Here is a 26,587-nt window from a genome sequence, read left to right as displayed (position 1 = left end):
GACCAACTTTGAACGAATGTCTCCCTCCCGTCGGTGTTTCTCATTTAGAAGGCGGGTGTTTCTGTCTTGCGTGCTTTTTTTTATTTATCTCTATCTCCCCTTTGTTTGTTCTGTCGGCCTGTTGGGCATTATTCAATGTGTTTCTGAATGTGCATGGACAGTATGTCTTGCACGCAGTGTATATCACGAAAAGATAGGTGTTATTCGACTATCCAATCGATCAGTCAGTCAATCAATCAATCAATCCATCAGTCTTGATAGAATTGTATGTCTAGCCAACCCATCCAGTATATACATCATCTCCCCATCGCCAATATCGTCACACCGTACAAGAAATCGAACCCCCCCCCAAACAAAAAAGATTTACAAAATACTCTCATAAAAAGTCGTCAAAACATCCTCCTTAACCGGCCCCGCAATCTTCTTCAAATCCTTATGCGCCTCGCACTCCTCATCGTAGAACTTCATATCCTCCATCGACGCGAACGTCGTCTTCACGGAGATGTTGTACCCCTTGTTGCGGACGTCCGGGAAGGAGACTCCGACGGCTGCGGAGGTGATGTAGGGTTTTCCGTCCTAGATATCGTCATAGTTCTTAGCATTCTGTTTTACGCTGGAGAGGGGACGCTCGATTCGTCGTTGGTTGGTCTGGTAAGGTGGGGAGGTGGGGAGGTGAAGTGTGGTGTGCAGTACATGCAGTAAATGCAGGTATGTATGGATATACTTGCTGCAGCAAAGACGGGGGAAAGAGAAGAGGAAGGGAAGGGAAGGAAGGCATACTTTAACAGCCGTCTTCGCAAGCACCTTGTACTGCTCCAAGACGCGGTCTCGGTCCGCTTCGTTGGGGATCTTGAAGAGGGTGATGCGTTCGATGGGAGCCATTGTTGTTTTTGTTGTTTTATTGTTCTGCGGTGTTGGTGTTGAGTTGAGTTGAGGTGGGATGATACCAAGTGGTGGTGTGAGGCAGTAAAATTGCAGATGTTATAAGAAGTAGAGGATGGTAAGCAATAGGGATGGGGTAAAAGGTTTACGAGGGCATCTTCTACTATTGGCTTTATACCTAGAGTAGGATCCTATACTGAGCGTGGGGACGGACCGGCTCTGTGCGGGGTATCTCCGAGGATAACAATGGATTGTTTTTGTGAATACTCCGCCCATCGTACCTACATACCTACCTTTCTTTTACTAGGATCAATAATTTTGAATACGCTGCTGGTACCAAGAAGTCTGTCGTGAGTACCATCTCACTGCTGACAGTCTTTGCTTATCAATAGGTGGATGGCGTCAGTTTTGGTTGAGCTGGGCCGGATATTCGCGGGTGTGTAGCTTGTCCGTCGTTTTATGGTGCGGAATTGGTCCGGTTGGGCTGTTTCCGCTTGGCTGCGGAATGGTCGTGTCTGCTCTTCATTATCCACTGTATTGGTTGTTTGTTTAGCTACTGTTTTATTGGGTGTCCACGGAGACTGAATGTAACGGCAGACTCATACTTCAATAGAACAACTGATGACTAGACAGATACGGTTACAAATTCCCCCTCGACGCCTGCTCCCGCTCAAAAGCCTGAAACAAGCTCTTGAAGTTCCCCGCCCCGAATCCATCAAAACAGTTGCGCTGGATCACCTCGATAAACACCGTCGGACGATCCGAGACATGCTTGGTGAATATCTGGAGCAAGTATCCTTTTTCGTCAAAGTCCACCAAGATGCTCAGTTTCTCTAGCAGGTCGAGGTCCTCGTCCAGCTTCAGCTCCACTTGAGATAGTCGCCGGCGAAGGTCGACGTAGTATTCATGTGGAACGCGCAGGAATGGCACCCCTCGCGCCCGGAGATTGGTGATTGCTGTGACGATGTTGTGCGTTCGGAAGGCGATGTGCTGGACGCCCGCGCCGTTGTAGAAGTCGACGAATCTGAAGACCCGTTAGCTGCAGAGAACTATAATTCTTGAAGTTGAAGGGGTACGGATACGTACTCCCCAATCTGTGACCTCCCCTTGCCCGGTGCCGGCTCGTTCAAGGGCATTTTGATCACCTCGTTAGGGGAAGACACCACGATGGATCGCATGGCGGAGTAATCGCCGCACATGTTGGAATCGTCCACGGTCCAGTAGCGATGGAAATCCAAGCATTCCTCGTAGCTATGCCACTGTTCGTCAGAGACTGATGTGAATCTCGTGGGAGACGCGAGTTGGCTTACTATCTGACGACTGGGTCGATTCCATTCCAAGGTTGGTTTCCAACGCAGTGGTCGATTTCATAAAAGTCAATCTTAGGCAGTAAGCTATTTATTGGATCCTCTTCGGATACCGCTTCGTATCCAGGCAAGAATGGACCGGTGTATAGCTGCCGGTTTACCAGCGAGTGTACGGTATCGCCATATGCTCCAATAGTGGCCAGTTTAACCGAGCCATTCTTGCCATCTCGTAGAGTAACCGGGCATACGATTGGCCGTGCGCCACAGTCCACTGCGCGCCTCCAGACATCGTCAACTTTCCCTGTAATACGGAAAGCGACATCCTTGACTCCGTCGCCATGTTTGGTGAGGTGATCGTGCATTTCAGTCAGAACAGCCTTTTCTTTTCGCGAGATATCGACTCCTATCTCTGACAGACCGCAGGCAGGTGAGCTGAGGACAAAGACGGCCTGTCCATTGGATACCACACGAGATGTTATGGTTCGGGATCCAGTTTCGGGGCCGCAATATGCAATCTGCTCGAATCCCATACGGCTCACATAGTATGATGCTGCCTGCTTGGAGTTTCCAACATACCAAGTGATATGGTCAAAGCCGACGTATTCTGGCCCAAAGCTGGAGGGGAAAATATCCTCTTGAGTCTTTTCAGTATACATATCTGCACGCTTGGGAACGAAGTGAAGATAAAAGATGGAAGATCATGAAGCCATATGTTGGACCTCGTTGCGATATCTGTGCTAGACGTAGGGCGTCCACCCCAGTTTTGAACCCGACTATCCTGCTCGATGATGTGGAACCCACAGCTCAGGTGGAGAGACCAAATCCAGCCTGTGTTTGAGCATTTATGCAAGTGATTGCCACTTCATATAATGTTGGAACAGTCAGTAGTCGATTGTTGATCGAGCCTATGAGCGGAGACCTCAGTGCGACGCATCATGACGGTGTCGAAAAGAACGCTCAGACGACGGTCGGATAGACCTGCTCGATAGATAAAGTTCTGTAACCCATCGGTTACCGCCATGACACTGTTATTCAGTCATATGTGTGACTTGCGAGGCCCACGGCCATTCAAATCCCTTCTTCAGCTTTCAGCTCGTCGCCTCTCTGCAAGTACGACCGGTTTCGTCAATTATCATTGACAGGCTCCGGTCGATTCTTGAAGATTATTTTAAACTTCACGATCTCGACGATCTCCAGCTCCTCGGAGATGCCGTCAGCGGCGTTTCGAGCATTATGAGATTCGGCCTGCGGCTGACGTCGCTGTACCACTGCAAACGGGTTCGGCAGCTTCTTCACCTCCCCCGTCATCCTCTGGTATCTTCCGACGTACAGGTAAACCCTTTTCATCCATTCCGTGTCGTCGGGCGCGGTGGTTTGCGGCGAGTAGTCTGGAAACATGAGTTTTCCAACCGGGGTCTCAAAGGTGGTGCTAGTTCCGGATCCGCTGTTCGGTTCTTCAAAATCGATTTCATTTTCTGGTAGGTTTATTGTGCCCTGGAGCTCTAGCAGTGCGAGTCCGGAAGGTGTCTGGAGGAGTTGAGGGAGGGGATTGTCCGCGGCGGAACGCGTCACAGACGCGCGGGGGTGAAGAGGAATTGACGGCATTTGGCTGGGGTTGGCGCTCAGATGGAGACTTCCAAATTTCGCAAACAGGTAGCGGATTTAAAGGCGCGTCGATCGTCGAAAGTGATTAAAGTAGAGGGTGGTAAGCTAAATTGTTACGCGTGGTGAGGTCGCGGGGTCGCAAATTTTGGGGTGCGGGCTTCGGCGCGTCTGCGGAAGATCCTTGGCTGTCCTATCAAGCGATAGTTAATGAATTCCTGCTAGGCGCACCAATGTACCAGGCTCATGTCAAATCATGCAACTATTTTGCTGGGGAACACATGATTAGCTCGTTCGTATTGTATTCGCATTGTTATTGATTCGCGTCATAATCTACAAATTCAAACATTTGGAGGTGAGAACTATATATATATACATAATAAAAACTCTTGATGACAATATATTGCTACTGCCTATCAAAGATCACTATTGTTTAATCTGTATGCAATAAGCATTATATCGACCGCCTGATGGTCCGATACAAGGATAGTATAGTGCGAAACCTTCCAATACGTGATGGTCAACAACAAATGTGGTGCTATGTAAGAAAATGATATGAAATTATTATTGAAGTTGACGGCCGCCGCTGATGTGGGTTGCTTGATGCGAGTTTAGACACAATCACCAATAGCGAGACTCACGAAAATGAAGTCTCTGATTGGCGTGGTGATGGGTGGAAGGGACAATCGAGGCCTCCCATATGTATCACTACATACCATCTTTAATGCAAGCACAGTACGACGACCTCTAGGAGATGCTTCATCTTTGGACCCTCTCGCACTTCTTCAGAGAAGACGGGCTATCCACATGTGGCATTTCTCCCTGTCCAGATAATGCACACTCTCCTTTCAAGGGAGCCACTGACCCATCAAAGATATGGGCCGTGATCTCACATGCCAACGGCAGTCGAAAGCCAACTTTCACCAATCCTGAGATAGTGGTTCTCATGGAACCTATCTTGCAACAAGTTCTTCTCGAGCCTGAGTCCTAGTGGACCGCGAGGATATGGGTCAAGTGTACTGCGTATGTAGGCCAGTCGAAGGTTAGATGGAACCTTATTAGATGGAACCAGTAGTCCAACTCGGGTCGTATCTTAAGGGGCCATTTTGCGATAGCAGGCGTCTTCAAGATTTTGAAGACCACTGATAGCCTCTTGCACCACCTCTTCATCCGTAGCCCCTACAGAGGCGCGCATTTTCCCGTACCGCAGGTCGCTCAGCTCCCCAACAGTGGTGTTAAGCTGCGAAACAATAGCAGTTGCGCCTTTTTCTACCTCGTCCATCTCCTGCTCGATACTGGAGCATGCTGCCTCCATGGAGGAGAGTAAGCTAGAGGCTGAATGGTAGTCGCCAGGGCCGGCCGAAGACGCCTGACCAAACAATTGGACGTCCATGTCCATCTCGCGCTGGTCATCCATGCTCATTCCGTCGACACCGGTGCGCATGAGGGACTTGCGAAGTTCTGCTTTTTGAAGTTCACTTTGTCGCAGTTCCTTGTCAATATTTTCATTGACTAGATCCATGTCTTGTTCTCGAACTTGTTGCAGTTCGCGATAGAGAACTCGGATGTGCGGATGAGCTCGTAGTCGCTTTGGAAAGAGCTCTGTGAACTGCTGCAGCGAGATCGCTGTCGGCAGTGGAGCCGGGGAAAGCAGAAATTTGCTTAGAATAGAAGCTTCGGTTGGAGCCATGATGACAACCGAGGGATCACAAAAATAGATGTTGAGTGAACGCGTATGGATCAGGGCGAGTGAAGATATTTGATGTTACTTGTTTGAGATGGGTCTTCAAAAACCGTACTTTCCCCGAAAGTACGCCCCTAGTTATGTGGAACAGTAGCCGTATTAGGTAAAAAGTATGGGGAGATTAATCGATAGAAAATGGAAGGCCGAAAGAATCAAGGAAATGTGGAGGTGGAGTTGAAGTTGGATGAGGCAGTCGGCGCGGGAGATCCAACTGATTAAGTTGCCGTTTTTTGAAGGGCGCGCGCGTCGACTTTGTTCCGTTTCCTGGCCTCTTCCTTTCTCTTCGCCAACACACCCACCATTCCATCTTCTTGTCACCGCCACCAGTTCTCTGTAGGGAGTCTCCTATAGTACTTAGCATTCAGCCAGACGAATACCTTAGTATCGCCCAATTGGGACATCAAGACCACCCTATTCACGGGCTGCGCTGAACGCCGGGAGATAACAAAACCCGCTTCTTGTTTGCTTGTCACGGGAAGCATCGTTGACAGGCTTGCTGCAACTGCATTTATATACCTGGCTGCTCGTCCTTGTATCGACCGTTCTTTCACTGTTGGTTGTATCTCAAAAGCTTTGCCCCTCGCGCGTTCGGAGGCCGAAGGATCTTATCCTATTGGTTTTCTGCTGCTGTTGGACACCTCTCAGTGAAGTGATACCTCCTTTTGCCATCGCCGTCAGCAGTATTGCGGTGGCTGGTAACATGGCTCCAGCAAGTCAAATGCATTACCAGAAAGATGAGAAGGTTCTCTGCTTTCATCATGAGATCCTCTACGAGGCGAAGATCCTTGACCTGAGGCATACCGACCCCGACGACCGGAAGAGTCCATATGAATACCTTGTACACTACAAGGGCTGGAAAAACACGTATGTATTACCCCATTGTCTACCACTATCACGCCATCTTCATTCTCAATTTTGGAGATCTTGCATCTTATTGGCGTCAAACCGGACCCTATATAGGCCATATTGAGTACGTCGTGAACTTAGCTGACTCTACCAGATGGGATGACTGGGTGCCCCAAGATCGTCTGCGCAAGTTCACAGACGAAAACAGGGAGCTAGCCACAACCCTCCGCCGCGAGGCTGAGGCGGCTTTCCGCCAGAAGCCCACCAAAGCAATCATGAAGAAGAGAGGTGAATCCGACCGCAGCTCCGCGCGGGGAAGTGAGGAGAGACAGATGTCCGTACCTGGACGTGGTACGAAGAGAGCGCGAGAAAATGACATCGAAAAGGTAATTTTACCCCCATTTACTCTATTCTGTGTTGCACACACTCCTTGGGCGTTCTTTGTCGCCGGGTGTGGTGGCGAAGGAAAGAAGCGAGCCGTGTAATGCCTGAAAAGAGTTGAATTGAAACATCTTTGCTAACGGTTTTCCAGGAGGATAACTTCTACGTGCGGCCCTCAGTAAGGATTGTCATGCCAGACAACCTAAAGTCTCTTCTCGTCGACGACTGGGAGAACGTGACCAAGAACCAACAAGTTGTGGCCTTGCCGGCCAAGGCCTCCGTAAACCAAATCCTTGACGACTACACCAAGGAAGAAAAGCCCAAGCGAACAACCTCCGCTGATCTGGACGTGCTCGAAGAAGTCGTCGTGGGCATCAAAGAGTACTTTGACAAAGCCCTTGACAAAATCCTTCTCTACCGATTCGAGCGCGAGCAGTACCGCACTCTCCGCAAGAAGTGGGAGGAGGGGTCCGGAGATTTCGCCGATAAAGGCCCGCTTGATATTTATGGCGCGGAGCATCTAACGCGACTGTTCGGTATGTTTCCTCCCCCGTATCCCAGTTTCTGATGTAGAATTGTCGCTAATGCCAACCCAGCGACCATGCCCGAGCTCATCGCACAGACAAACATGGACCTCCAGTCCACCAATCGACTCCGCGAGGAACTCTCCAAGTTCACCATCTGGCTCGGCAAAAACAACAGCCAGTACTTCGCGACCAGGTACATGACGGCAAGCAACGAGTACATCGAGAAGTCCCGGGGCGTTGCAAATCCCACTCCTGGAACCGCTACCTCGCGCCTGGTTTGATGTGAGAACTTTCCTTGGGGGCATGTCCTTTTTTTTTCGTCGTCTAATTATTGTGAAGTTCTGTTTTCTATCGTTGAAGCCCTGTGGTAGTTTATTGGTCACTTTATGAGCATGAGCATCGCGAGCACTTGAGATTCGGGCAAATTGTATCACTACCTAGGTTAGGGATAGGCGAATATTTACGGGTCGATTCTTCTATTCTTTCATCCAATTTTCCTTCCAGTTCCGAGCAGCCGTGAAGGAGAAATGCAGAAATCGCAATCAAAATACAGTCAGAATAGAACAAAAGCTTGAATCAGTTCAAAGAAATAGAATAGATATGCGTATATGCAAAAGCGTTAGAAAATAAGCAGGACCTGCCACACACACACCCCCGTCTCAACTTTCACACGTTCTCGCCAACAAGAAGATACAGCAAAATCAAGAAACCAAATCCCTCGCATCATCCACCGCACACCGCGCCACGCGCTTCAAATCCGGCTTCCAGTCCGTCTCTCTCCACCGCGTCCACGCGCTCAGCCCATCAGGAGGCTGGATACTCAGCGTGTCGTACCCCTGCTTGATAATCTTGTGCACCTCGCGCGGGCTGAGGTTCTTCTTCTGCGTAGCCGGGATGGGGGCGGCTTCGGCCGAGGCGTCGTCGCCCTTGCTGTGGGGGTCCGTGTTGAAGAGGAGGGTGTTGAAGTGGGAGGAGACGGAGATGAGGGTGTCGATGGCGGCGACGTGGACGTTCTTGGGCGGGGTGGGGTCCGTGATTTTGGCGGTTGAGGGGCCCTTGAGGGAGAAGACGTCGCGGAATTTGACGATGATGGGGCCTGTTTCGACGAGCTTGTAGAAGAGGTCGTCGTAGGAGGTTGGGTCCGGGAGGAAGGTGTCGCCTGAGGATACGCAGAAGGCGACGAGGTCGACGAGGGTTGTTGTTAGGGTTTCGATGTGCGGGTGGCTGGTGAGGTCGGAGGCGTAGGTCGTGAGGAAGCGCATGAGGGAGAGGAGGGTGCGCCAGAGTTCGGACCAGTGGTATGTGAGGCGGATTTTGTTCATTGAAAGGTAGGTGAAGAGGCGGAGGAGGATGGCGATGGATTGGCTGGGTGGATGGGTTAGGCTTTTGATGTTGGAGGGAAGGATGGGAGGATGGGTGGGTTTACCTGTAGAGGTTGACGTCGAGGCGTCGACGCAGGTTGTGCGAAAGGGTGTCGATTACGATGTCGAAGATTGCAGTGGCGAGGACCCTTTCCCCAGTCACCGCGGGGAGATAAGGCTGGCGCTGTCGACAGAGACGGATCTTTCGCTTGGTGTCTTCGCTGCAGAGCTGCTTGCATAGGTTCGAGTCCTCTGTGAGGATGCGGAGGACGAAGAGGTTGAGTTCGGCGTACTGTCCGACCCGCGGGGAGCGATATGCATGGTGCAAGAGATAGGAGGTCAGGGAGAGGAAACTTGCGAACGGAGATTCCTCATTCTCTTTCTCCGGGGCCGCTGTGACCAAGTGATAGCCAAAAAGCTTGTTCGCGTTGGTGAAGTCGTAGGTTGCCAGAAGGATAGCAGCCTGCTTGGCCGGACTGGAAGTTTGTTAGGAGTGGGTTACTAGCTAGGATAGCCGGATTTTTAAAAGGCTTACAGCTGCGCGAAGATTTCTTTGGCCTCTTCTGCACTGGGTGGGCTGGTTCGACCCTTTTTGCCAGAGGTAAGTACCCCCAGGCCAAAGAAGAGTAGAGTGCTGATAAGGTTCCATCCTTCGGGAGAGTCGTCTTGCACGGCAACATAGCCGTTTCTTAGAGCGCCACAGGACAGACCGACCCCCTTCACGATCTTTTGGATGCTCGCTTCATTGACAAAGTCATCGAGCCGCAGCTGATAGGGATTCTGGAATTCAAACTTGTTGTAGTTTGCCAGAAGTCCCAGGAGAAGAAATGGCTCAAAGACTTGCAAAGGGGTCTCAGAGTCTTGAACAAGCTGAATAAAAGTCAGATTCTGCAAATGCCAATTCGAAGATGAGGCCTTCTATACGGACCTTCATGAGCGAGGGGAACAAGTCGCGATGGGTAAAGTAGGAGACCAGGCTGGTTTTGTAGGCTCCGCTGGCCATCGCCGTCGCCACCCGCACACCCTTGATCCGGAGATCAACTAGGGATGATTAGTCTGACTGGCAAAGAAATGGCGCCCATCGGCAAGAAACTTACGGCTACTGCCATTGCGAATGACCGTATCGAGTACAGCGACAAAATTGGAGATGACGTGGTCAACATCGTCGAGACCAGCAAGCACCGTGATGACGTCGGAGCTGGGGTTGGTGTATTTCTTCTTCAAGACACAGGCTAGGAAGACCGTCAAAGTCTACCGTCAACTGCTTAGAGGCTGATATGAAGAGGTAGTGAGCATAAGACACACTTACCTCTAAGGCATAAGAATTGACTGGGTTGGGGCCGGAGCCAGCCTCGCGAATGGCACGCGCAAAGAGTTGTTGGGTTTGGTTCTGATATAGTCAGTGCCTTTTTCTTCTTCTTACAAATTTTGGAATTGAGTTTATTCTGTTGTCGATATCCATTTATTAGGTTATGAGATAAGCAACATACCTGGAGGGTGAGAGTATCATCGGGACTAAGCTGTTCTAGAACCGCATGAAGCTGGGCGCGATCAGGCGGCAACAGGAAGAACTCCCTCCAGAAACCCTCAGAGGGTTCTGTGTAGTCGGTTGTCTAGGAAGAATTAATACTACATCACTGGAGGGTTCAAGAGGAATGTGCGCACTTGGAATAGTTTCTCATATAGTTGGACAACCTTCGGCTTGAAGATCTCGGGTCTACTTTGCTGGGTCAAAGGGGAGGATTCCATGGTGTTTAGATGGGGGGCTGGATTCTCTGATTAGAACGTGGGATCATCGCAAGCATGACAGAGGAACCAGTTTGACAAGAGAGATAAAGTCGAGAAAAGAAGTTGTTAAAGGTGTAGTAGATGAAACATAACAAACACCAATCAAACTGCAACAGGAAAGGGGGGTTTCTTTCATAGAAATCTTAAGTCATCATTCTAGTCCACATCGCCGTTATTGATTCCTTTTTTCTGTTCTTTCTGGACCAGAGAAATCCCCCCACCAGCCACGCACGCTCCATCCGTACCAGCCACATTTCATCAAACAGTCCACGGATGGGATTCTATGGTTCTTTTTGGGTTTCAATGGAGGATTTGACAATAACGTTTCTACGAAGTATCTACAAGTTCTTTTGTTGAGCGATCATAGATCCATATCGGTTATTTCTGAGGTATGTATTTTTACTAAATTTTTTCACTAATATTTCTTCACTATCCTAAGAAAAAAAGGTCAAAAAGAAGGAAAGAAAGCAAGTATTGCCAAGCAAGGGAAAGAAGACAGATTGATAGTACAGTCTGATAGTCATTCAACTCCTTATCTTGACGGAGTCCGAAGGAAAAGGAAATCGGAAAGGGAAAGATACGGATGAGTCAGCTGAATCAGGAGAGCATCATACATGACTAATTATGAATCACGTGCTATCTGCCGGTTATGTTCCGCCTATTATCGGAGGGCCGAATCAACAGCCATTCGATCCTTTTCAGTGTAGTAATCGACTATATCAGACCTAATTTTTTACAGGAAATGTCCCCGAGTAAGATCATGAACAAAGATATTATCAAATCATGACTCAGTGCTCTCTCGAGCCCCAAATGTGCATCATCAGGTGACGAGTGGCGCCACTGCTTGTGTAGAAACACATGGATGGTGATTGGCCCGTCGAGGTCATCCCGTGGAACTCTTTAACCGATTCCGACTTTCTTCCGCCTTCAAAACAGACTCCGTTGGACTCACTTTCCTCGTTCTAACAACTTTAAACTGATACCTTTCAACTATCCTTCAACCCCGCTGTTGATACCCTTTTTCAAATCTACTAGTGCTCTTTTATACATTTTTAATATAGAATCTTCTCTCACCATAACTCTTATCACCATGTCGCTCTGCAGAGCTACGATGCGACCCCCGGTGACATCATCCGCCACCATGCTCGGCTTTGCGAGAAAGACTTCAACCGGCACACCAACACGGTCCCTTCGACTATTCTCGTCATACGGCAACTCGTACCGGTCGTCGAAGCGGGACATGCAGACCGCAACCGCCTACCGTCCTCATTCGTTGCCGTCGTCCTTCCCTCCGCCTCGTGCCAACGGAGGTTCCGATACTATCTCGGCCGATTTCCCCCCTACCCGAGAGACGACATTCCAACAGAAGCCGGAACAGCGCAGCGACTCTTCCACTGTCAAACCCAGCGAGAGCGAACCGCAGAAACAGACATCTGCAGAGCCCGCCACCACAGCCCCGAAGGCGACGGGAAAGCCTCGAAGGAAGTTGCGCCCTCGCAAGGCTGCTTTGAAGGTCACGCCATTAGCCATCGAACAACTTCGCAAATTGGTATCGCAGCCTGACCCAAAGTTTATTCGAGTGGGGGTGAAGAACCGTGGCTGTTCCGGCCTCGCCTACCATCTCGAATACGTGGAAAAGCCGGGCGCGTTCGATGAGGTTGTCGAACAGGATGGCGTCAAGGTCCTGATTGACAGCAAGGCGCTGTTTAGCATCATCGGCAGTGAGATGGACTGGCAGGAGGATAAGCTGAGCCGCCGATTTGTTTTCCGGAACCCCAACATCAGTAAGTACCTTGAGGACCTCTGACTGTTGTTCTTGAGCCGACCACTAACACATTATGCAGAGGAATCATGTGGATGCGGTGAATCCTTCATGGTCTAGACCATCGAGACGACCTTTTCTTTTTTCTATCCTTTAGACAGTTTTCTTCCGGAGTCATTGGGTGCATCGGATGGCGTTTTGACGGGTGGTTCGCTGGACTCCCGATTTCTTTTTTATCATGTACATTTCATCGATTCCCGAGCGACATTGCTCAGCTGTGAGATTTAATATTGAACATTCTTTTCCTTTGTCACTCTTTTGTCACCAAAGCCTCATAGAGATTAGACTATAGGCTCATGTCATGTCCTACCTGACTAGCGGCGGATCTTTATAAACATAGTTATTGGCCGTAGTTATCACTAGAGTATATTTTCCGTTTAATAACTATCCTTCTTTTGGGATTTCGAACATCTTCCTTGATCTGCCGCGATATGATATGACCCGGGAAGTTTTCCGACTGCGGGGATGGTTTCCCGCCATGACGTTAGATCGGTTGAAGTCGGGCTATATACAGGCACCGATATACAAATTACACATTTATGATATTTCGTAAAAACACAGAATGAAAAGTAAATGACAATTCAGTTCTCAGATGGACCTACCCTTTGAATTTAGATATATAACTATCCCTGTATAGATCTAGTTGATCGCTGATATACATCACGTGGGGCCATATCAGCAATCACCCAACGTTTCCTTGAATCACCAAGTTTCCCTTATCGCAATAGCATCACCCATCAGCATCAGCATCTCCACAAACCAGCGCCACCCCAAAAAAGCGAAAATCGAGATAGATTCTTCCATACGACTCGACCAAAAACCACACGGCGACCCGCATACCCCCTCCCCCCATGAACCAAAAATGACCTCCCCACACATCCAAACCCCCTCTCCCTCCCTCAAAGACAACGACCCAACACCACCAAGCGACACCCTCTTCCTCGTCATCCGCTTCTCCGCCTCCCTCCCAGACCTCCCGCTAGAAGTCTACTCCCCTGAAACGACCACCGCCGCAGGCCTAAAGCAGCTGATCCGCACCCGCCTCCCCCCAGATCTATCATCGCATCGCCTCCGTCTTATCTACGCCGGCCGTGGCCTCGAAGATACAAGGCCGCTTTCTGTTACGTTACGACTGCCACCGCCCCCACTGTCTATGCGCGCGCGTCTTTCCCCCGACGACGATAGCAATGGATCCGCGAATGATAAGGGCAAGGGGAAGCAGCCTGTGCGCGAACCGCCCCGTCTATACATACACTGCTCGATTGGCGATATAGTTCTCTCCGCTGTGGATTTGGCTGCTGAGGCCGCTGTGGCGTCTACGTTGCAAAAGCAGAAGCAGGCGCAGTCGCAATCGCAACCAGGGGGCGATAATGACGCCGCTGATGACCAGCAACGATCTACGACGACGCCCGCCCCGCGCGGATTCGACCGCTTGCTATCAGCAGGTTTCACGCCCGCAGACGTGTCAATGCTAAGATCGCAGTTCATGGCCATCCAGTCCGTGTCGCGCACGCCGGACACGATGCCGAGCGGGGCGGAGCTGCGCGAGCTGGAAGATCGGTGGATGGACGAGGGGTCGTCGCCTATGGCGAATGCGACTGGGACGGGCGGCGACGGGGGCGTGGCCTTTGCGGATGACGACGGCGGGTTCGGGTCTGGGTCGCATGGGGCGATAGATGATATGCTGTGGGGCGCGGTCATGGGGTTCTTTTGGCCTGTGGGCTGTGCGATGTGGTTGAGACGGGAGGAGGGCATTTGGAGCTGGCGGAAGGGGCTGGCTGTTTTTGTGGGCATCGTGGTGAATATGGCTTTTGGGGCGATGCGGGTTATGGGATGAGTGTATTGGGGAGATGCTTGTTTGATTTGGTTTGTTGTATTTTGGTGTTTAGGTAGTGCGTGATACCCCTCTCATATTGTTGTCTATTTAGTGTTAGATTTATTGCATTTACGGTCGTTGTGTTTTTTGGTGTTTGCGGTCTCCAACGTCTGGTCTTATTAAAGCTCAAGGAACGCTATCATACATGTTGGAGAGGTCTGTGCGGACAGACAAGCGTGTCATAAATTGAAAACAAAAGGTCGAGGAAGAACAACACCACAATAACGCCCTAATAGCCCTTCGCTCAATGAAACTTGCTGTAGATAACGGCGAAAATCAACAACACCAACACAGTAATAATCGCAATCGTGATCATCCGATTCGTAGCCATCCTGTATTATCGACGAACGCCACATGTCAGTAATCTATTCCTTGAAGATAACAGGGGACAATGTAAACAGAAATGCACGGGAGTCAGTACCTACGGGCCATGCCCCTCAGCGTCTTAATGCTAGTGTCGACGTAACCCTCGCTCATCTGGAGGCCCTGCCGGGCATGCAAGATAGTCTCCCGCTGCTGTCCCAAGTCGCCCAGCGTACCGCGACCGATGGCTTCCGTTTCGAGGGCCATGCGCTGGCTGTTCTGCAGCCGAGCGGAGCTGCGCTCCAGACGGTCTGTCCCCGACAAAAGCTGCTGTCTCTGCTCGAGGTGCTCATCCTGAGGGTCGTCGGTGTAGCGATCGCCGAAGAGCGCTTTGCGATCGTCGGAGAGGGATTTGAGCTTGCGTTTCGCCTCGTCCATGTCGCTTGAGTAGTTGCGGAACCGCTGGTTCACTTTCGATCGAGCTTCTGAGGGGATGTTCTGTTTCTCTATGCGCATTGATTCCAACTGCAGTATTTAAATAGTTAGAACATTTCATTGATGCGGCTCTTTTTTATGAAGTGTGTGGCACGAACCAATTCATTGGCCTCCTCCTGGGCCTGTGCTGCCATCCGGATCGCTGATTTCCGTTGCTCGCCGCTGGCTTCGGAAATTTGGTCTAGTTTCTGGTTGAAATCGGCCTGGAGCAGCTTGAACTCGGCCTCGTAGCTGCTGAAGAGCTCCGACCCGGCATCGGTATCCAAAGGGTTCGCCATTGTGATGCGATAGTGTTTATTTCAAGAGATAGAGTAGTGGTTTCGACTTTAAGTCCGAGAACCTGTCGCGGACTGCGGCTATTCGAGTCGATATGAACAACTGGGGGGTTTAGGTGTAGCGATAGGCGGCACCTTTACTGTTGCCTGGAAGATGATGTCCCGATGCGAATTTGACGAGAAAAACCCACACCCTGGTGAAGAGGAAGACTGATGAATATGGTGGTGCTAGGCAGTGGTGATAGGGCGACGGACGAGGTGGCGGAGAGGAGTCTGGAGTGGAGACAAGGACGGTGACGCTGATGATAGACCGACGGTGACATTGATTAACCTCATCTGGACCAGAGCGGGCTGATCGACACGTGACTTGCCGGCCGAGGCTATGTCTTCCCCGACCATACCTCAGTAATTTACTGTGTTTAGCACATAGTACTACGTCCCTGTGACTACTTCATATGAACCTGATTCATAGAATAGGCTGAAACAAGCCAGCTCTCTCAACCCACTCCTGTATGGGGCATGTCTCATGAATGATATAGGAGAATGACACGGAGATACTCCGCGTCCAATTCGATTTCCCACATGAACAGAACTCCGCAGAGTATGCTGACAGCAGGATTCCTGCATAAGTCAAACCCGTTCTTCTCTGAAATGCTATATTCATATTGCTGGAATAGTGGAGCAATAGCCAAACCCCTACAAATCACAATACACCAAAGTACCCCGGACTTAACCTCCTCAATGTTCGCGACTATGGGGCCAATGAAAGACGTCACATAATGCATTGAGAAACTCAACTAATGTGCTGTTTAAAGTGGACATAACTCCTCGGTTTTTGGACATATTTCAGGCCTTGATATCTGCTGACTCACCAAACAATACTCCTGGTAATTGACTATTAACTAATTAACCCATTATTGGCCTTCCTATTATGATTATCACCTCGAGTGTTGTCATCTGATATGGTCACCCATACCTGTCTGACTGTCTGATCCTCCATACTGTGTACAGAGACATTCTCGGCATCTCAAGCGGTTATTAAACAGGGTTGTCCCTGATCGCGCCCCTACTCCAATACATGCTTCCCCGCCGTATCGCACGCTTGCTTACTTCGCTCTCGAGGCCCTAATGCCCCTCTGCCGTACCTTCGTATGGGGGCTAAAGGAGCCGGTATTATTGCTGTAGAGTTCATTCACCAGGCCTGTCTCACCTCGTCTATAATTTGAGAGTCTCTTCAGGGCTCTCATTCGACATCATACCTAGCTCTGGGCACTGGACTTTGGACTGCTTTCTGAGCTTAATGGAAAGCTCACTTAAAGTTCGCCCTCATGCCACTGCATCAGCCTAAGCTCGTCGCGATCATAGGAGGCGGCTCTTCAGGAATCTCTGCCTTTTGGGCTTTGCAGCACTCCGCACATGACGTTCATCTATTCGAGGCCTCCCCGACCCTCGGTGGAAGGATCAAGTCCGTGCCATTTGAACACAATGGACACAGAGTCGACGTGGATACGGAATCACTATCATTCAACTCTGAGACCTGCCGTTAGTTTTGCTTGCATCATACACCAATGTCATCCTTGAGCTAATATCTACCTGTAGCCAATCTCACGTCTCTGCTTCGCCATCTGAGGCTAGAAACATCAGAGGTTCCCTTCTGTTTCGGCGCATCAGATCGCACAGGCTCTTTTTCATGGCATGAGAGCATCCTGAAAGACATCATCCAGCAGCCATGGATCCTGTTCAGCCTAGAGACATATCGCACTTTAATGGACATCATCTGGCTGAAGTACATGGCCATAGACGTCCTAGCCGATTGCTCCCGGTTCTCCAAAACCAAAAACACCCAACGGGCATGCAACACGCACGCATATCTCGCAGACGAAGGGTACTCGAGCGGCTTCACTGATAGGTACCTGATTCCGCTGCTCTCTATGCTGTGGAAGACGAATGCTGGTCGGCTTCTCCCGCGGCTCCCAGTGGACGCCATGGTTAGCTGTTTATATGACCACCGACTGCTCTATCCGCGGCAGGCAAGACCCCAGTGGCGGCGCATCGACACAAGAGCAACCGAATTTGTTCAAGCCATGACTCAGGATTTTCCTCCAGAAAAGGTGCATCTCAACACACGGGTGCGGGAAATACGCCGATTTGGTGAAAAGCAATATAGCCTCCTGGGCGCTGATGATCAAGAGATGGTTTTCGACCATGTTATACTGGCCGTAGACGGCCACGAAATACTAAATATCGCGGGCCTTTGCCTAGACATAGAGGAAACGAGTGTAATTCAAGATTTAGCGACTTCAAGGAACATCGCTATCCTGCATTCAGATCCCATCGTGAGTATCCATCCGCATGGCCATATCCACTGGCAATATAGATCAACCAGATATCTGTACCAGACACTAACACACTCAAGCTCAATCTAAGCTGCAATCCGCAATGGCCCGCCTCAAACTACACCACCGACCCCCACAGCCGCTACGGCCATCAATGCGCAGTCTCCTCCCACCCAACGCTCCCTAAATCCTGCCTCACATACAACGTGAACATGCTCCAGGACCTCCCAGCCTACCTCTTCGGCCGCGTGTTCATCACCCTAAACCCGTTCACACCGCCACATCCTGGCCTCGTCCAAGGGATATGGGAGTTCACAGACGCTGAACCCAGCGTCACTTCCCTCTACGCACAGCAGTGTTTACCCTCCATCCAGAACAAACACGGCTTAAGCTATTGCTACTCCTGGACCGGTCGTGGTAATCTCGAAGATGCCATTACTGCTAGCTTTGAGATCGCCATTGAACACTTCGGTGCTCGGGTGCCGTTTTCGGTAGACTACCATGGCACACCTGCGAGTTCGGCGCCGTCGGTGTGCAATTTGGGTTTGAGAGGTAATCTGGTCCGCTTGGTGCTTAGACTGCTCCGTCTATATGCACTTCTTTTGGAACTGCTTTTTGTCTTCTTGCGGGTTGTTTGGGGTAAAACGTTGTCGGTTGCGTACTATCTTGGCTTGAGGTTTCCTGTGATCAGAAGCAAGAAGCAAGCCTAATACTCCAGGGCAACACAGGCATAGTAATCTGTTCCCAGGATGTTTCTAATTCGCCCTCTGCAATTTGTACATAATCTACGGAGTGCTTCGTACGAGAAATGGAATACATACTTAAGTGAATAGTTGACATTAGCGTAAAACAGTTTATTTAAGATGAAACAGTCGCCATTCCAGTTCATGATGAAACCCTCCAACGTGTCAGACATGGTATACACATCAGTCGAGTAGTCCTTGCCCTCCCCCTCCCCCTTCCCCATTTTCCTGTGTTGGTTTTCATGTTTATTCCGTAGTCTCTTTATAGAATTCCACCCCGAAGTTGAATATATCATCGCAGATCAAAGCAAGAACTTCTCGCTATCCTTGCTTACGATAATAGCACTCCGCTTCGCGTCGATGAAAAGATCCTCGCACTCGACCACGTCGGCCTCCTCGATGCCACCCGGTCGTCCGTTTACCCGCGCCAGAATGCTTGCGGGCGTCAGCAGCTGCAGAGCGTACCGTAGACTGACCTTGCTGCCGTGCTCGGAGACCTTCTCGAGGGCGGGGTCGGTGATGTTGAGACCTTCTGTCTTGGCCCGCAGGCGGATGATGGTCTTGATCTCGTCGGGGGCGTACGGGTGGGTGGGGATGATGAGGAGACGGGCGAGGAGGTCGGTGGGGATGCCGTGGGCGGCGGTGATGTCGTCTGTGCCGCGGATGACGGTATTCCCGCGGTTGGAGGCGAGAATGACGATCGGGGAGATGGAGGATTCGAGGGCCCGGTTCAGATATGTGAAGCATTCGATGTCGAGCATGTGGACCTGAGTGGTGCTGCGTTAGTAGTGAACGGGGTTGGAAATGTGTATCTTTGGCATACCTCGTCGATGAAGAGAACGCCAGGAACAAGTTCGGCAACGCCTTGGTCGATGTAGCGGTTGACCACCTTGTTGATCTCCTGTCGCAACTTGTCCGTGATCTCGGTCTTCTTAGGCTTCATGAGCTGTCCCATCATGCTCATAACGTCCTGTCCGCCCTGTGGCCGGGCATTGGCCATGTCGAGGTCATGTAGCGTCACATCCTGGACGATTTCCTTCTTCTTGTGGACTTCACCCTTCGGTACGGGAACGTATTCCTCTGCTTCGAGATCAAATTCCGTGGCGTACGCGTCCGACCGTCCAACTCGCTTGCAGGCACCGGTGTTCGCTTCGATATAGATGACGTCTCCGACTGTGACTCGTTCCTTCTGGATGGCTTCGTAGATGCTGGGGTCGAGACGGAGCTTCTTAGTCCCCTTTGCAGATTTCAGTCCAATGATCAGATGGCTAATTGTGCGTCCGTAGCCGCCCAATGGATTCTCGGTTTCTTCGGGGGTCAATTCCGTCACCTCGCCTTCGTACACCTCCTTCGTCTCGCGCACACGGAGACCTATGGATGTTAACCACACACGCCCATGTTTTGTGAGTCTATCAGAGAACGCATACCAATAGCCCTCCGGAAGTTCTCCATAAGGGCCTCAGTCTTCTTGACTTCGGCCGAGTAGATCTCACTACCCACGATAGGGCAGAATGGAACCTTAGTACCCAGCTCCTGGGAAACACCGAGAGCAAGCGCCGTCTTGCCCGTTCCCGGGCCACCAGCCAGAAGAACGGCTCGTCCGGCCATCTTCTTCGCCTTGATCAGGTCCACCACGACACCACATGCCTGTGCAAGAGAATTTCTGCGTTAGCCTACAAGTCTCTTGGCAGAATCGCAAGGGAGATAGGTCTGGGCGCACCTCACGGGCAGACCCCTGCCCAACGAAGCCATCACTAGACGGCTCTGCGGTTCCATCGGAGCGCAGTCCTAGACCCTTGATATGCGTATGGGCGGCTGTCCTGTTTTCGCGCGAATTGCCCTTCACTTCGCTGATCTGGACCATGGTGGAGGGACTGCGGCCTCGTCGGTGCCGGCAAAAAACGTTCGATCGAGGTAGGAGACAATGAATCGGGATATAGGACGAGTAGACGAGGAATCAATTAGAACTGGCCGGTTGGAAAATCGGAGATGGAAGCAAGAAGGCAATGGGGATGCTTCTGGCCGAAATTCGAGCGCGCAGCTTGGGGGAACAATCGATCAATGACAGTGGCCCGTTGTCAGGGCGGTCAGCCCCAAGCGGCCCCAAATTCTTTCACCACCGACCGACACACGCCTACTTCGACATCCTATATTGCGAATCACGTCTCGACCAGCATCTCGTCGGCCCGCCCGCTCTTTTTCTTGATTTATCGTCCCTTCCTGGCATGGTAAATACTGCCACGGCATCTTGATCGCAACAATGGCGGGATTGCAGGCTCGTTCCAGCATGTCTCTGCCCTCCTCCCTCTCGGCAGCCTTTCGCAACATCTCGTTAAACACCTCGAAACGATCCTTTTCCTCAACGCCGGTCACGCAGAAGACGCGCACGCTACCGGAATACATCCCGCCGTATCCCTTCGGACCGAAATACGTTTACAAGCAAGCAGACTCGGGTCTCTACGGCGGCGTTCAGATCAGTTTCGGCAATAAAATCTCCCAAGGTCGCAACGAGGGCAAGACACGACGATCATGGAAGCCCAACGTGCGCAGAAAGAAGATCCACAGCGAGGCACTCGGTGAAGATCTATTCATCAAGGTCACGCGAAAGGCCCTGCGGACGATCCGCAAGGCTGGTGGTCTTGACCAGTACCTGCTGGACGACAGACCCGGTCGAGTCAGGGAGCTCGGCATGTTCGGGTGGGAGTTGAGGTGGCGTGTGATGCAGACGCCAAAGATACAGGAACAGTTCAAGCAGGAGCGAAAGCGCTTGGGGTTGCCTGAGCCGCCGACTTTCGAGGAATGGGTGAAGCAGAAGGAAGCGGAGTTGAAAGCACAAGCGGAGGAGGACCAGACCAACATCAAGGAGGCCACGAAACCGTTCTACAACAAGCAGCTGTATTAGCGGAAGAGAGCAAGCGATAGCGGCCCATATTGACAGTCGATGTCTTCGACGAGCGAAGCGTCTGTACTATTACTTCGATTTACATGTTGACTGTCTTCCCTCGATATCAGGGCTGCCACTATCCTCAAGGTGGCAGGGGAAGCGACTTCAGTTGTATAGGGTTTCTTCGATTTGCATGAATGATTTGCTTTACAATGTATTTATATTTGGTCCACTTCAGGGTTAGATTTCCTCAATTTTATGTGCAATTGCGTTTCAGGCCTCAAATGTAAGCAAGGCATTTTCTGTAGATAGTCTTGTGGTGGTCAACGACAGGTCATAAATGTTTTATCCTCGATTGACCATTCCTTCATAGCAATGTTCTCAACCTGAAACCTCTAGTTGTGCTAATGAAGGGTAGAGGGAGCGTTCCTTTCCATGCTCCACTCGGTTATAGGTATATTATTGAAGTATACGGAAACGAATATATTGTAAGCCCCGCTATCTGTCGTCCCATCGCACCACCTACGATAGCCATTAGCCAACAGGAGATGTCTAATAATAAAACGAATGACAGCTCCACCAAGTGTTCCTGGATTGAAGCAATCTGAGACTATCCACGTTCTTGGCGACTCGAGGGCCTCGAATCGACCCGGGCCAAAAATGATCCGCGATTAATTTCCGGATCCGGCCTACAGACGGTCATGTCGAATGGTAAGGTACAGGAACCGAGCGACACTCTTTCTTCCCCCACTCATCTCTTGCGAAGAAAGTGACAAAAGAAAAAGGAGGACAAGCTTCGGACGTCCCCAGTAATGCCCTGATCTCCAGGGTCCCTGAACACCAACCACCCTCGTCGAATCGCAAGCAAGCCTAGAATCTGAGTGTCGGGGGCGGAATAGTTTCGCCTCGCTTTCGCCATGCAGTTTGCCGTGCCTCCTCGGAGGAACCTCCAGAGTCCTTACGGTCGAGCCCCTCGATTCTCCCTCCAGCGTCGAAAACAACTCAAGGCTGTTGGTATCCTGGCCTTTGCGCTCCTCGCGGTCTTCTTCCTGCTCTCGCAGCTCTTCTACACCAGCACCGGCACCTCGGCAGTCCCCGCCGGAACCCCCAGCGTCGTCATCGTCACGGTCCTCGACCGGGCGCTCTTCAGCGATGCCTATATCCAGAAGATCATCAAGAACAGGGAAGACTACGCCAAACGACATGGTAAGTGCCAAAACCGACCGGCGACCCCCCTCTCCTCACGGAGCTCAGTCATACTGACCACAATCCCGCGGACGCAGGCTATACCAACTACTTCGCGAACCTCGCCGACTACGAACCGTCGCTCGAAGGCGCACCGCGCAGCTGGGCGCTCATCCCCGCCGTCCGCCACGCGATGGCATCCAACCCGTACTCAAAGTTCTTCTTCCACCTCGACGCCCACGCGCTCTTCATGAACCCGAGCCAGTCGCTAGAATCGCACGTCCTCGACAAGAGCCGCCTGGAGTCGCTGATGCGCAAGGATGTCCCCGTCGTGCCGCCCGACAGCATCATCAAGACGTACGCGCATCTGCGCGCCGAAGACGTCGATCTGATCGTCTCCACGGACAGCGATGACTTGAGCTCGGGGAGCTTTCTCATTCGACAGGGCGAGTTCTCGCGCTTCTTCCTGGATATTTGGTTTGATCCGTTGTATCGGAGTTATAATTTTGCTAGGGCGGAGACTCACTCGTTGGTACGTTGTTCTTTTTCACCGTACTCATCGTGTGGCTGTTTGTGCTGACCGTTACCTCCAGGACCATCTCGTCCAGTGGCATCCTACCATCCTAGCCCGGCTGGCCCTCATCCCGCAGCGGGCAATCAACGCCTACAGTCGGGACTCCACGGGCGCCGTGGCAGACGGGACTTACAAAGACGGGGACTTGATCATTCGGTTCAACGGGTGTGACACCGAACTCAGCCGGAGCTGTGAGAAGGAGATGGACCCGTACTACCATCTTTGGGCGAAGAATTTGAAGAATGAATGAATGAAAGAAACGCTGTCAAGTGATTCATTCTTCTTTCGGCTTCACCCTGTGACTGTACAATTAGGAATGTGGTTTCAATACTTTTTATGGGTTGGCTATGTGGAGTTAGGGTTGGATTGTGGTATGGGGGTTTGTTAATGTGGGTTTCTAATGTTTTTTTTTTTTTTTTAACTCGGTGTTTCTGGAGCAGGGATTTGCTCGTTGAATTATAGAAATTAGCTAGCTGGCTACAAGATGATAGCTGATAACTTCAATGCATTGAAAAAAATATCGTGTATCATATTACACCTGAGGGTAAACTGGGGGTTGTTCCCCCCCTGCTCGGGATAGCACCCAAGAAGGGTATCCTTTGCAAACGCAATCGTATCACTTTAAACATACAGGTGTATGGAGGAAGACGGATCCTCCATATCACGGAATATCAAGGGTCAAGCCCCATGACGAGCCAGCGCACACGCAATTGGTCGAGACCAGGCCTGGTTTAAACCGAAGTGTGCCCGACTCCCGGCTCGCATGTGTCACAGCAACGTCTGTTTGCATCCACTCTAGTAGATGCCAGGAATCATGACAGACCTCTTGCGCTTGTACTTGTCGCCGAATTCCTTGCGGTACCGGCGTTCCTTCTTCGAGGCCCACGCGGCCATCTGACCACCACCGACGATGATGAAGAACAGGACGCTCCAGCTGAGTCCGCTGACCAGGTAGACGCCGACCCAAGCCAGGATCTCGAACAGGTAGTTGGGGCACGTCACAAGGCTAAATCCGAATCCGGAGGGGATACCCCTGTCCGTGGTACCGGGACGACGCAGGTCACGGAGGACCAGGTGGGCGTTGAGGTTGGCGAGCTCGGCGAATACGAAGAGAGCCACGCCGGTGTAGAGGAGGATAGGGTTCGCCTGGGAGGTCGAGACCGCGGCGGCGGCATCGGGGCGGAAGGCCCAGTAGGCGATGTTGAATCCCGCGAGCACCCAGTAGTGGCCGCTGTTCTTGACGATGTTGAAGGCGGGCATGGTCGCGTTGCTGAATCGGTGCACGAAGATGGTCTCATATTCGCGCTTCAGGAAGTGGAGGGTGAGGAGGCCGCAGAGGAGGATCTGGAGGTCGGACGGTTCCGGGAGGGGCTTGTCGAAGTTGAAGTAGAGGTATGGGCGGAGGGGGAAGAGGAACAGGGCCGGGATGAGCATGGGTCCGAGGTATTCGATGATGAAGACAGTGCGCCAGCTGATCTGGGGGCCCAAATCCTTGACCTGGAGCACATCTTTGGCACTCAGACCGGTGCTGGTGATCGTGTCGTTCTTGGAATTCGGCACCAAGCTCCGGTCACTGGCCTTGGTGATTCTCAGGCGGTGGATGGAGAGACCCGACACTTTGGCGAGCGATTGGTAGATCTCCTGGGTGGATGCATCCGAAGCAATCTGAACCTCCTTAGGGATTTTCTTGCCGAGTTTTCCTAAACAATCCCCCATGTCAGTCTCGAGTAATATAGACCATTGAACCAGGCAGCTGAGAGCGACACGTACCCCGTGGCTGAATAGCCAGGGTGATGGATGGAGAAGCCATTGACGCAGTGAGATGGATGTGATTTCAATAAACCAGCCAATTTCCCACTCATAGACACACACATGCACTTGATTGCAAGCAATGTGATGAGGGACTTCAACAATGGTGGTGACAATGAAAATCAAGATTGCCCAAGATAGCTCGGGTTAGTGAACTAGGTACCGCCAGGCCTCGGCAACCACAGGCCACGTGACCATTCTGCACCGGCAATACGCATGATACGCATGGACTCCATCGTTGTTTGGCCTGGTGGAATACAAAGTACTGCATATATCGTGTGCCATATTTATGTCCAGACCACCCTGCATAATGGAATAGTCGAATGCACAGCCCTCTATTTATAATTCTACAATTGCTTCTTCCATGCCATGATATAACATCATCAACTAGCAGGCATCTTGGGAAGGCTGCGAGGCTATCTAGAAAGCTGGCTGGCTGGGGGTTTGGAGCCATACTGTGTACGGAGTAGTCGGGGCAACTGGCCGGGGCAGTGGCACTGTCTATTTCTTCCTACAATGCGCCACTGGCCCAACTGGAGCCAGGAACTGGGGGCCTTGTCCTTCATCTGAGACAATGAAATTCAATTCAATATAATATTATCTAGAATGGTGGTGTACTCCTGCGTCATGAGGCTTCTAAAGACATTTCGTAACAATCCCCGACTATTGGAAATTGATCGCCAGGAATTTGAGGTGTAATTGTTGATACCTGAAAGCAATCAAGGATAGGAACATATTTCGGAGTATTTTGGTTTGCTCATGTTACCGTGATACATACTATTTATACTATCCCATTGTACGGAGTCCATCTGCCAACCCCAGAAAGCTCCACACAGCCATAAAATCGAGGCTCCTACCATTCTTATTCATCTAAATAGCCTGTCATGTCCATGGTCTAGCGTCATTCTATCAGCTCGTTGGCTGTGCTCGGAGATAGACCGGACTTGTCCCAACCGTCATCAGCACCCCCCTCTATGCGGCATAGCTGCGGTCTATAGTGTTAGGTACTTGAGATTAGTTTCTCTCGAACTCCCCGAAGCTTCCACCTGACGGGCTGCTCCGTTACACTAGTCTCTCCACGATCTTCAACTTTCGCCCCCATTGCTCAGCTCCTCAATCGGCTAAACAACCCAAGTCTGATAGGTTGGTCGCCAATTTCTTGGTCGTGAAGCCTCGTGGGCAAATCAGAAGGATGGGCATAGGCTGTGGAACTCGGTCCTGCACAGAAAAAAAAAAAATACCATCTCACTAGCACTCGTGTCCAGCTCCTGCTAGTAACGGGGAGGCCGAGAACTATCCCTTCAGCCGCACTGGCACAAACCCTGGCAGGGAGTATAATTCAACCCATCAGCCTGGTTGTTAATCTAACCATAATGACAATGACACCTTGATAATTCCGGTTATAAATGACCTGCATCAACCCGGCCCTCGAGATCCTTCGATTGACAATCTATTGATCTACTGGGGAATTCTTTGATACTCTTTGTAAAAATTATCTAACTATTATATTTCCCCTCACCATCCGAGATTGTCGGAGGATACTTTCCGGCACTGAACCTAATTTTGATTACCGTCGAATCTAAGACATTTGCTCTTCTTGAATATAAAATTTCTGGCCCAATTCCCTGTCATCGACACCATTGATATCCCAACCCCACTGATCCCCTCAGAGTGGTAATTTGGACCGGTCCTAGTTGGTGAGCCACTCCGGGTTCTTCAGGCCGTTCTGTGACAGACTGTATGTGTCTCACCCTTACTGCTATACACCGAGAGACCATGTGACTTTCAATATCATTCGGGGCTTTCCCCTGTATCCAGCTCATCACTATACCCATTGCCTCTCATTT

General features: G+C 51.0%; 12 protein-coding genes across 12 annotated transcripts; 5 read left to right on the top strand and 7 right to left on the bottom strand.

Moving 5' to 3' along the window:
* Window positions 1–363: 363 nt before the first annotated feature.
* On the bottom strand, window positions 364–882 carry P168DRAFT_283407 (Dabb family protein; the record flags this gene model as incomplete). The annotated part of the gene is made up of 2 exons (XM_024836044.1): window positions 364–576; window positions 781–882. 2 exons carry the CDS (start codon window positions 880–882, stop codon window positions 364–366), a joined length of 315 nt encoding a protein of 104 aa, XP_024691240.1.
* Window positions 883–1,521: 639 nt separating this feature from the next.
* On the bottom strand, window positions 1,522–2,845 carry P168DRAFT_239868 (putative 4-hydroxyphenylpyruvate dioxygenase; the record flags this gene model as incomplete). Its single annotated transcript, XM_024833687.1, has 3 exons — window positions 1,522–1,906; window positions 1,969–2,133; window positions 2,193–2,845. 3 exons carry the CDS (start codon window positions 2,843–2,845, stop codon window positions 1,522–1,524), a joined length of 1,203 nt encoding a protein of 400 aa, XP_024691239.1.
* Window positions 2,846–3,314: 469 nt separating this feature from the next.
* Window positions 3,315–5,481, bottom strand: P168DRAFT_298382 (uncharacterized protein; the record flags this gene model as incomplete). The annotated part of the gene is made up of 3 exons (XM_024838262.1): window positions 3,315–3,798; window position 4,179; window positions 4,932–5,481. The coding sequence occupies 3 exons, from the start codon at window positions 5,479–5,481 to the stop codon at window positions 3,315–3,317; spliced, it is 1,035 nt and encodes a 344-aa protein (XP_024691238.1).
* A 332-nt stretch (window positions 5,482–5,813) lies between these two features.
* P168DRAFT_291782 (MRG family protein) lies at window positions 5,814–7,758 on the top strand. Its single transcript, XM_024837471.1, has 5 exons — window positions 5,814–6,399; window positions 6,536–6,767; window positions 6,914–7,298; window positions 7,359–7,583; window positions 7,629–7,758. The coding sequence occupies exons 1-4, from the start codon at window positions 6,236–6,238 to the stop codon at window positions 7,568–7,570; spliced, it is 993 nt and encodes a 330-aa protein (XP_024691237.1). The 5' UTR covers window positions 5,814–6,235; the 3' UTR covers window positions 7,571–7,583; window positions 7,629–7,758.
* Window positions 7,631–10,598, bottom strand: P168DRAFT_311971 (ARMH3 family protein). The gene is made up of 8 exons (XM_024839539.1): window positions 10,316–10,598; window positions 10,141–10,263; window positions 9,960–10,040; window positions 9,748–9,901; window positions 9,579–9,691; window positions 9,186–9,520; window positions 8,716–9,126; window positions 7,631–8,654 (listed from the first exon to the last, which is right to left on the bottom strand). Exons 1-8 carry the CDS (start codon window positions 10,397–10,399, stop codon window positions 7,991–7,993), a joined length of 1,965 nt encoding a protein of 654 aa, XP_024691236.1. The 5' UTR covers window positions 10,400–10,598; the 3' UTR covers window positions 7,631–7,990.
* Window positions 10,599–11,379: 781 nt separating this feature from the next.
* Window positions 11,380–14,267, top strand: P168DRAFT_272056 (putative conserved membrane protein). The gene is made up of 2 exons (XM_024835298.1): window positions 11,380–12,222; window positions 13,055–14,267. The coding sequence occupies exons 1-2, from the start codon at window positions 11,529–11,531 to the stop codon at window positions 14,095–14,097; spliced, it is 1,737 nt and encodes a 578-aa protein (XP_024691235.1). The 5' UTR covers window positions 11,380–11,528; the 3' UTR covers window positions 14,098–14,267.
* On the bottom strand, window positions 14,228–15,502 carry P168DRAFT_291777 (v-SNARE protein VTI1). Its single transcript, XM_024837470.1, has 3 exons — window positions 15,033–15,502; window positions 14,558–14,964; window positions 14,228–14,468 (listed from the first exon to the last, which is right to left on the bottom strand). Exons 1-3 carry the CDS (start codon window positions 15,210–15,212, stop codon window positions 14,381–14,383), a joined length of 675 nt encoding a protein of 224 aa, XP_024691234.1. The 5' UTR covers window positions 15,213–15,502; the 3' UTR covers window positions 14,228–14,380.
* Window positions 15,503–16,053: 551 nt separating this feature from the next.
* Window positions 16,054–18,275, top strand: P168DRAFT_328659 (uncharacterized protein). Its single transcript, XM_024841376.1, has 3 exons — window positions 16,054–16,751; window positions 16,809–17,545; window positions 17,626–18,275. Exons 1-3 carry the CDS (start codon window positions 16,538–16,540, stop codon window positions 18,253–18,255), a joined length of 1,581 nt encoding a protein of 526 aa, XP_024691233.1. The 5' UTR covers window positions 16,054–16,537; the 3' UTR covers window positions 18,256–18,275.
* Window positions 18,276–18,443: 168 nt separating this feature from the next.
* Window positions 18,444–20,302, bottom strand: rvb1 (RuvB family ATP-dependent DNA helicase pontin). The gene is made up of 4 exons (XM_024834508.1): window positions 20,009–20,302; window positions 19,716–19,935; window positions 19,112–19,659; window positions 18,444–19,055 (listed from the first exon to the last, which is right to left on the bottom strand). The coding sequence occupies exons 1-4, from the start codon at window positions 20,150–20,152 to the stop codon at window positions 18,591–18,593; spliced, it is 1,377 nt and encodes a 458-aa protein (XP_024691232.1). The 5' UTR covers window positions 20,153–20,302; the 3' UTR covers window positions 18,444–18,590.
* Window positions 20,303–20,447: 145 nt separating this feature from the next.
* P168DRAFT_291775 (mitochondrial 54S ribosomal protein bL28m) lies at window positions 20,448–21,432 on the top strand. Its single transcript, XM_024837469.1, has one exon. The coding sequence runs from the start codon at window positions 20,549–20,551 to the stop codon at window positions 21,188–21,190; it is 642 nt and encodes a 213-aa protein (XP_024691231.1). The 5' UTR covers window positions 20,448–20,548; the 3' UTR covers window positions 21,191–21,432.
* A 354-nt stretch (window positions 21,433–21,786) lies between these two features.
* On the top strand, window positions 21,787–23,303 carry P168DRAFT_305904 (putative alpha-1,6-mannosyltransferase subunit). The gene is made up of 3 exons (XM_024838971.1): window positions 21,787–22,378; window positions 22,456–22,889; window positions 22,951–23,303. The coding sequence occupies exons 1-3, from the start codon at window positions 22,090–22,092 to the stop codon at window positions 23,179–23,181; spliced, it is 954 nt and encodes a 317-aa protein (XP_024691230.1). The 5' UTR covers window positions 21,787–22,089; the 3' UTR covers window positions 23,182–23,303.
* A 115-nt stretch (window positions 23,304–23,418) lies between these two features.
* On the bottom strand, window positions 23,419–24,841 carry P168DRAFT_256202 (trans-2-enoyl-CoA reductase (NADPH) TSC13). The gene is made up of 2 exons (XM_024834507.1): window positions 24,702–24,841; window positions 23,419–24,631 (listed from the first exon to the last, which is right to left on the bottom strand). The coding sequence occupies exons 1-2, from the start codon at window positions 24,739–24,741 to the stop codon at window positions 23,727–23,729; spliced, it is 945 nt and encodes a 314-aa protein (XP_024691229.1). The 5' UTR covers window positions 24,742–24,841; the 3' UTR covers window positions 23,419–23,726.
* Between the last annotated feature and the right edge of the window lie 1,746 nt (window positions 24,842–26,587).

The sequence above is a fragment of the Aspergillus campestris genome (assembly GCF_002847485.1).
Source record: "Aspergillus campestris IBT 28561 chromosome Unknown P168scaffold_9, whole genome shotgun sequence".
In the NCBI taxonomy this organism is placed as follows: Eukaryota; Fungi; Ascomycota; class Eurotiomycetes; order Eurotiales; family Aspergillaceae; genus Aspergillus; species Aspergillus campestris.
The sequence above is the reverse complement of the archived record's forward strand: the minus strand, read 5'-3'. Positions and strand labels throughout refer to the sequence as shown.

What these genes read in the sequence shown, in the direction of transcription:
- rvb1 (XM_024834508.1), bottom strand. Translation starts at nt 20,152, where the DNA reads ATGGTCCAGATCAGCGAAGTGAAGGGCAATTCGCGCGAAAACAGGACA. An exon ending in GAACTTCCGGAGGGCTATTG is followed by an intron (nt 19,660 to 19,715) that starts GTATGCGTTCTC and finishes TAACATCCATAG; the next exon opens with GTCTCCGTGTGCGCGAGACG. An exon ending in GCGTTCTCTTCATCGACGAG is followed by an intron (nt 19,056 to 19,111) that starts GTATGCCAAAGA and finishes AGCACCACTCAG; the next exon opens with GTCCACATGCTCGACATCGA.
- P168DRAFT_291777 (XM_024837470.1), bottom strand. Translation starts at nt 15,212, where the DNA reads ATGGCGAACCCTTTGGATACCGATGCCGGGTCGGAGCTCTTCAGCAGC. An exon ending in AGGAGGAGGCCAATGAATTG is followed by an intron (nt 14,965 to 15,032) that starts GTTCGTGCCACA and finishes TAAATACTGCAG; the next exon opens with TTGGAATCAATGCGCATAGA. An exon ending in CTGAGGGGCATGGCCCGTAG is followed by an intron (nt 14,469 to 14,557) that starts GTACTGACTCCC and finishes TCGATAATACAG; the next exon opens with GATGGCTACGAATCGGATGA.
- P168DRAFT_305904 (XM_024838971.1), top strand. Translation starts at nt 22,090, where the DNA reads ATGCAGTTTGCCGTGCCTCCTCGGAGGAACCTCCAGAGTCCTTACGGT. An exon ending in AGACTACGCCAAACGACATG is followed by an intron (nt 22,379 to 22,455) that starts GTAAGTGCCAAA and finishes CCGCGGACGCAG; the next exon opens with GCTATACCAACTACTTCGCG. An exon ending in GGGCGGAGACTCACTCGTTG is followed by an intron (nt 22,890 to 22,950) that starts GTACGTTGTTCT and finishes CGTTACCTCCAG; the next exon opens with GACCATCTCGTCCAGTGGCA.
- P168DRAFT_328659 (XM_024841376.1), top strand. Translation starts at nt 16,538, where the DNA reads ATGCCACTGCATCAGCCTAAGCTCGTCGCGATCATAGGAGGCGGCTCT. An exon ending in ATTCAACTCTGAGACCTGCC is followed by an intron (nt 16,752 to 16,808) that starts GTTAGTTTTGCT and finishes ATCTACCTGTAG; the next exon opens with CCAATCTCACGTCTCTGCTT. An exon ending in TCCTGCATTCAGATCCCATC is followed by an intron (nt 17,546 to 17,625) that starts GTGAGTATCCAT and finishes AACACACTCAAG; the next exon opens with CTCAATCTAAGCTGCAATCC.
- P168DRAFT_256202 (XM_024834507.1), bottom strand. Translation starts at nt 24,741, where the DNA reads ATGGCTTCTCCATCCATCACCCTGGCTATTCAGCCACGGG. An exon ending in CCTGGCTATTCAGCCACGGG is followed by an intron (nt 24,632 to 24,701) that starts GTACGTGTCGCT and finishes GGGATTGTTTAG; the next exon opens with GAAAACTCGGCAAGAAAATC.
- P168DRAFT_291775 (XM_024837469.1), top strand. Translation starts at nt 20,549, where the DNA reads ATGGCGGGATTGCAGGCTCGTTCCAGCATGTCTCTGCCCTCCTCCCTC.
- P168DRAFT_272056 (XM_024835298.1), top strand. Translation starts at nt 11,529, where the DNA reads ATGTCGCTCTGCAGAGCTACGATGCGACCCCCGGTGACATCATCCGCC. An exon ending in TTTCCGGAACCCCAACATCA is followed by an intron (nt 12,223 to 13,054) that starts GTAAGTACCTTG and finishes AAATCGAGATAG; the next exon opens with ATTCTTCCATACGACTCGAC.
- P168DRAFT_291782 (XM_024837471.1), top strand. Translation starts at nt 6,236, where the DNA reads ATGGCTCCAGCAAGTCAAATGCATTACCAGAAAGATGAGAAGGTTCTC. An exon ending in TACAAGGGCTGGAAAAACAC is followed by an intron (nt 6,400 to 6,535) that starts GTATGTATTACC and finishes TGACTCTACCAG; the next exon opens with ATGGGATGACTGGGTGCCCC. An exon ending in GAGAAAATGACATCGAAAAG is followed by an intron (nt 6,768 to 6,913) that starts GTAATTTTACCC and finishes ACGGTTTTCCAG; the next exon opens with GAGGATAACTTCTACGTGCG.
- P168DRAFT_311971 (XM_024839539.1), bottom strand. Translation starts at nt 10,399, where the DNA reads ATGGAATCCTCCCCTTTGACCCAGCAAAGTAGACCCGAGATCTTCAAG. An exon ending in ATGATACTCTCACCCTCCAG is followed by an intron (nt 10,041 to 10,140) that starts GTATGTTGCTTA and finishes TGACTATATCAG; the next exon opens with AACCAAACCCAACAACTCTT. An exon ending in AAAGAAATCTTCGCGCAGCT is followed by an intron (nt 9,127 to 9,185) that starts GTAAGCCTTTTA and finishes ACAAACTTCCAG; the next exon opens with TCCGGCCAAGCAGGCTGCTA.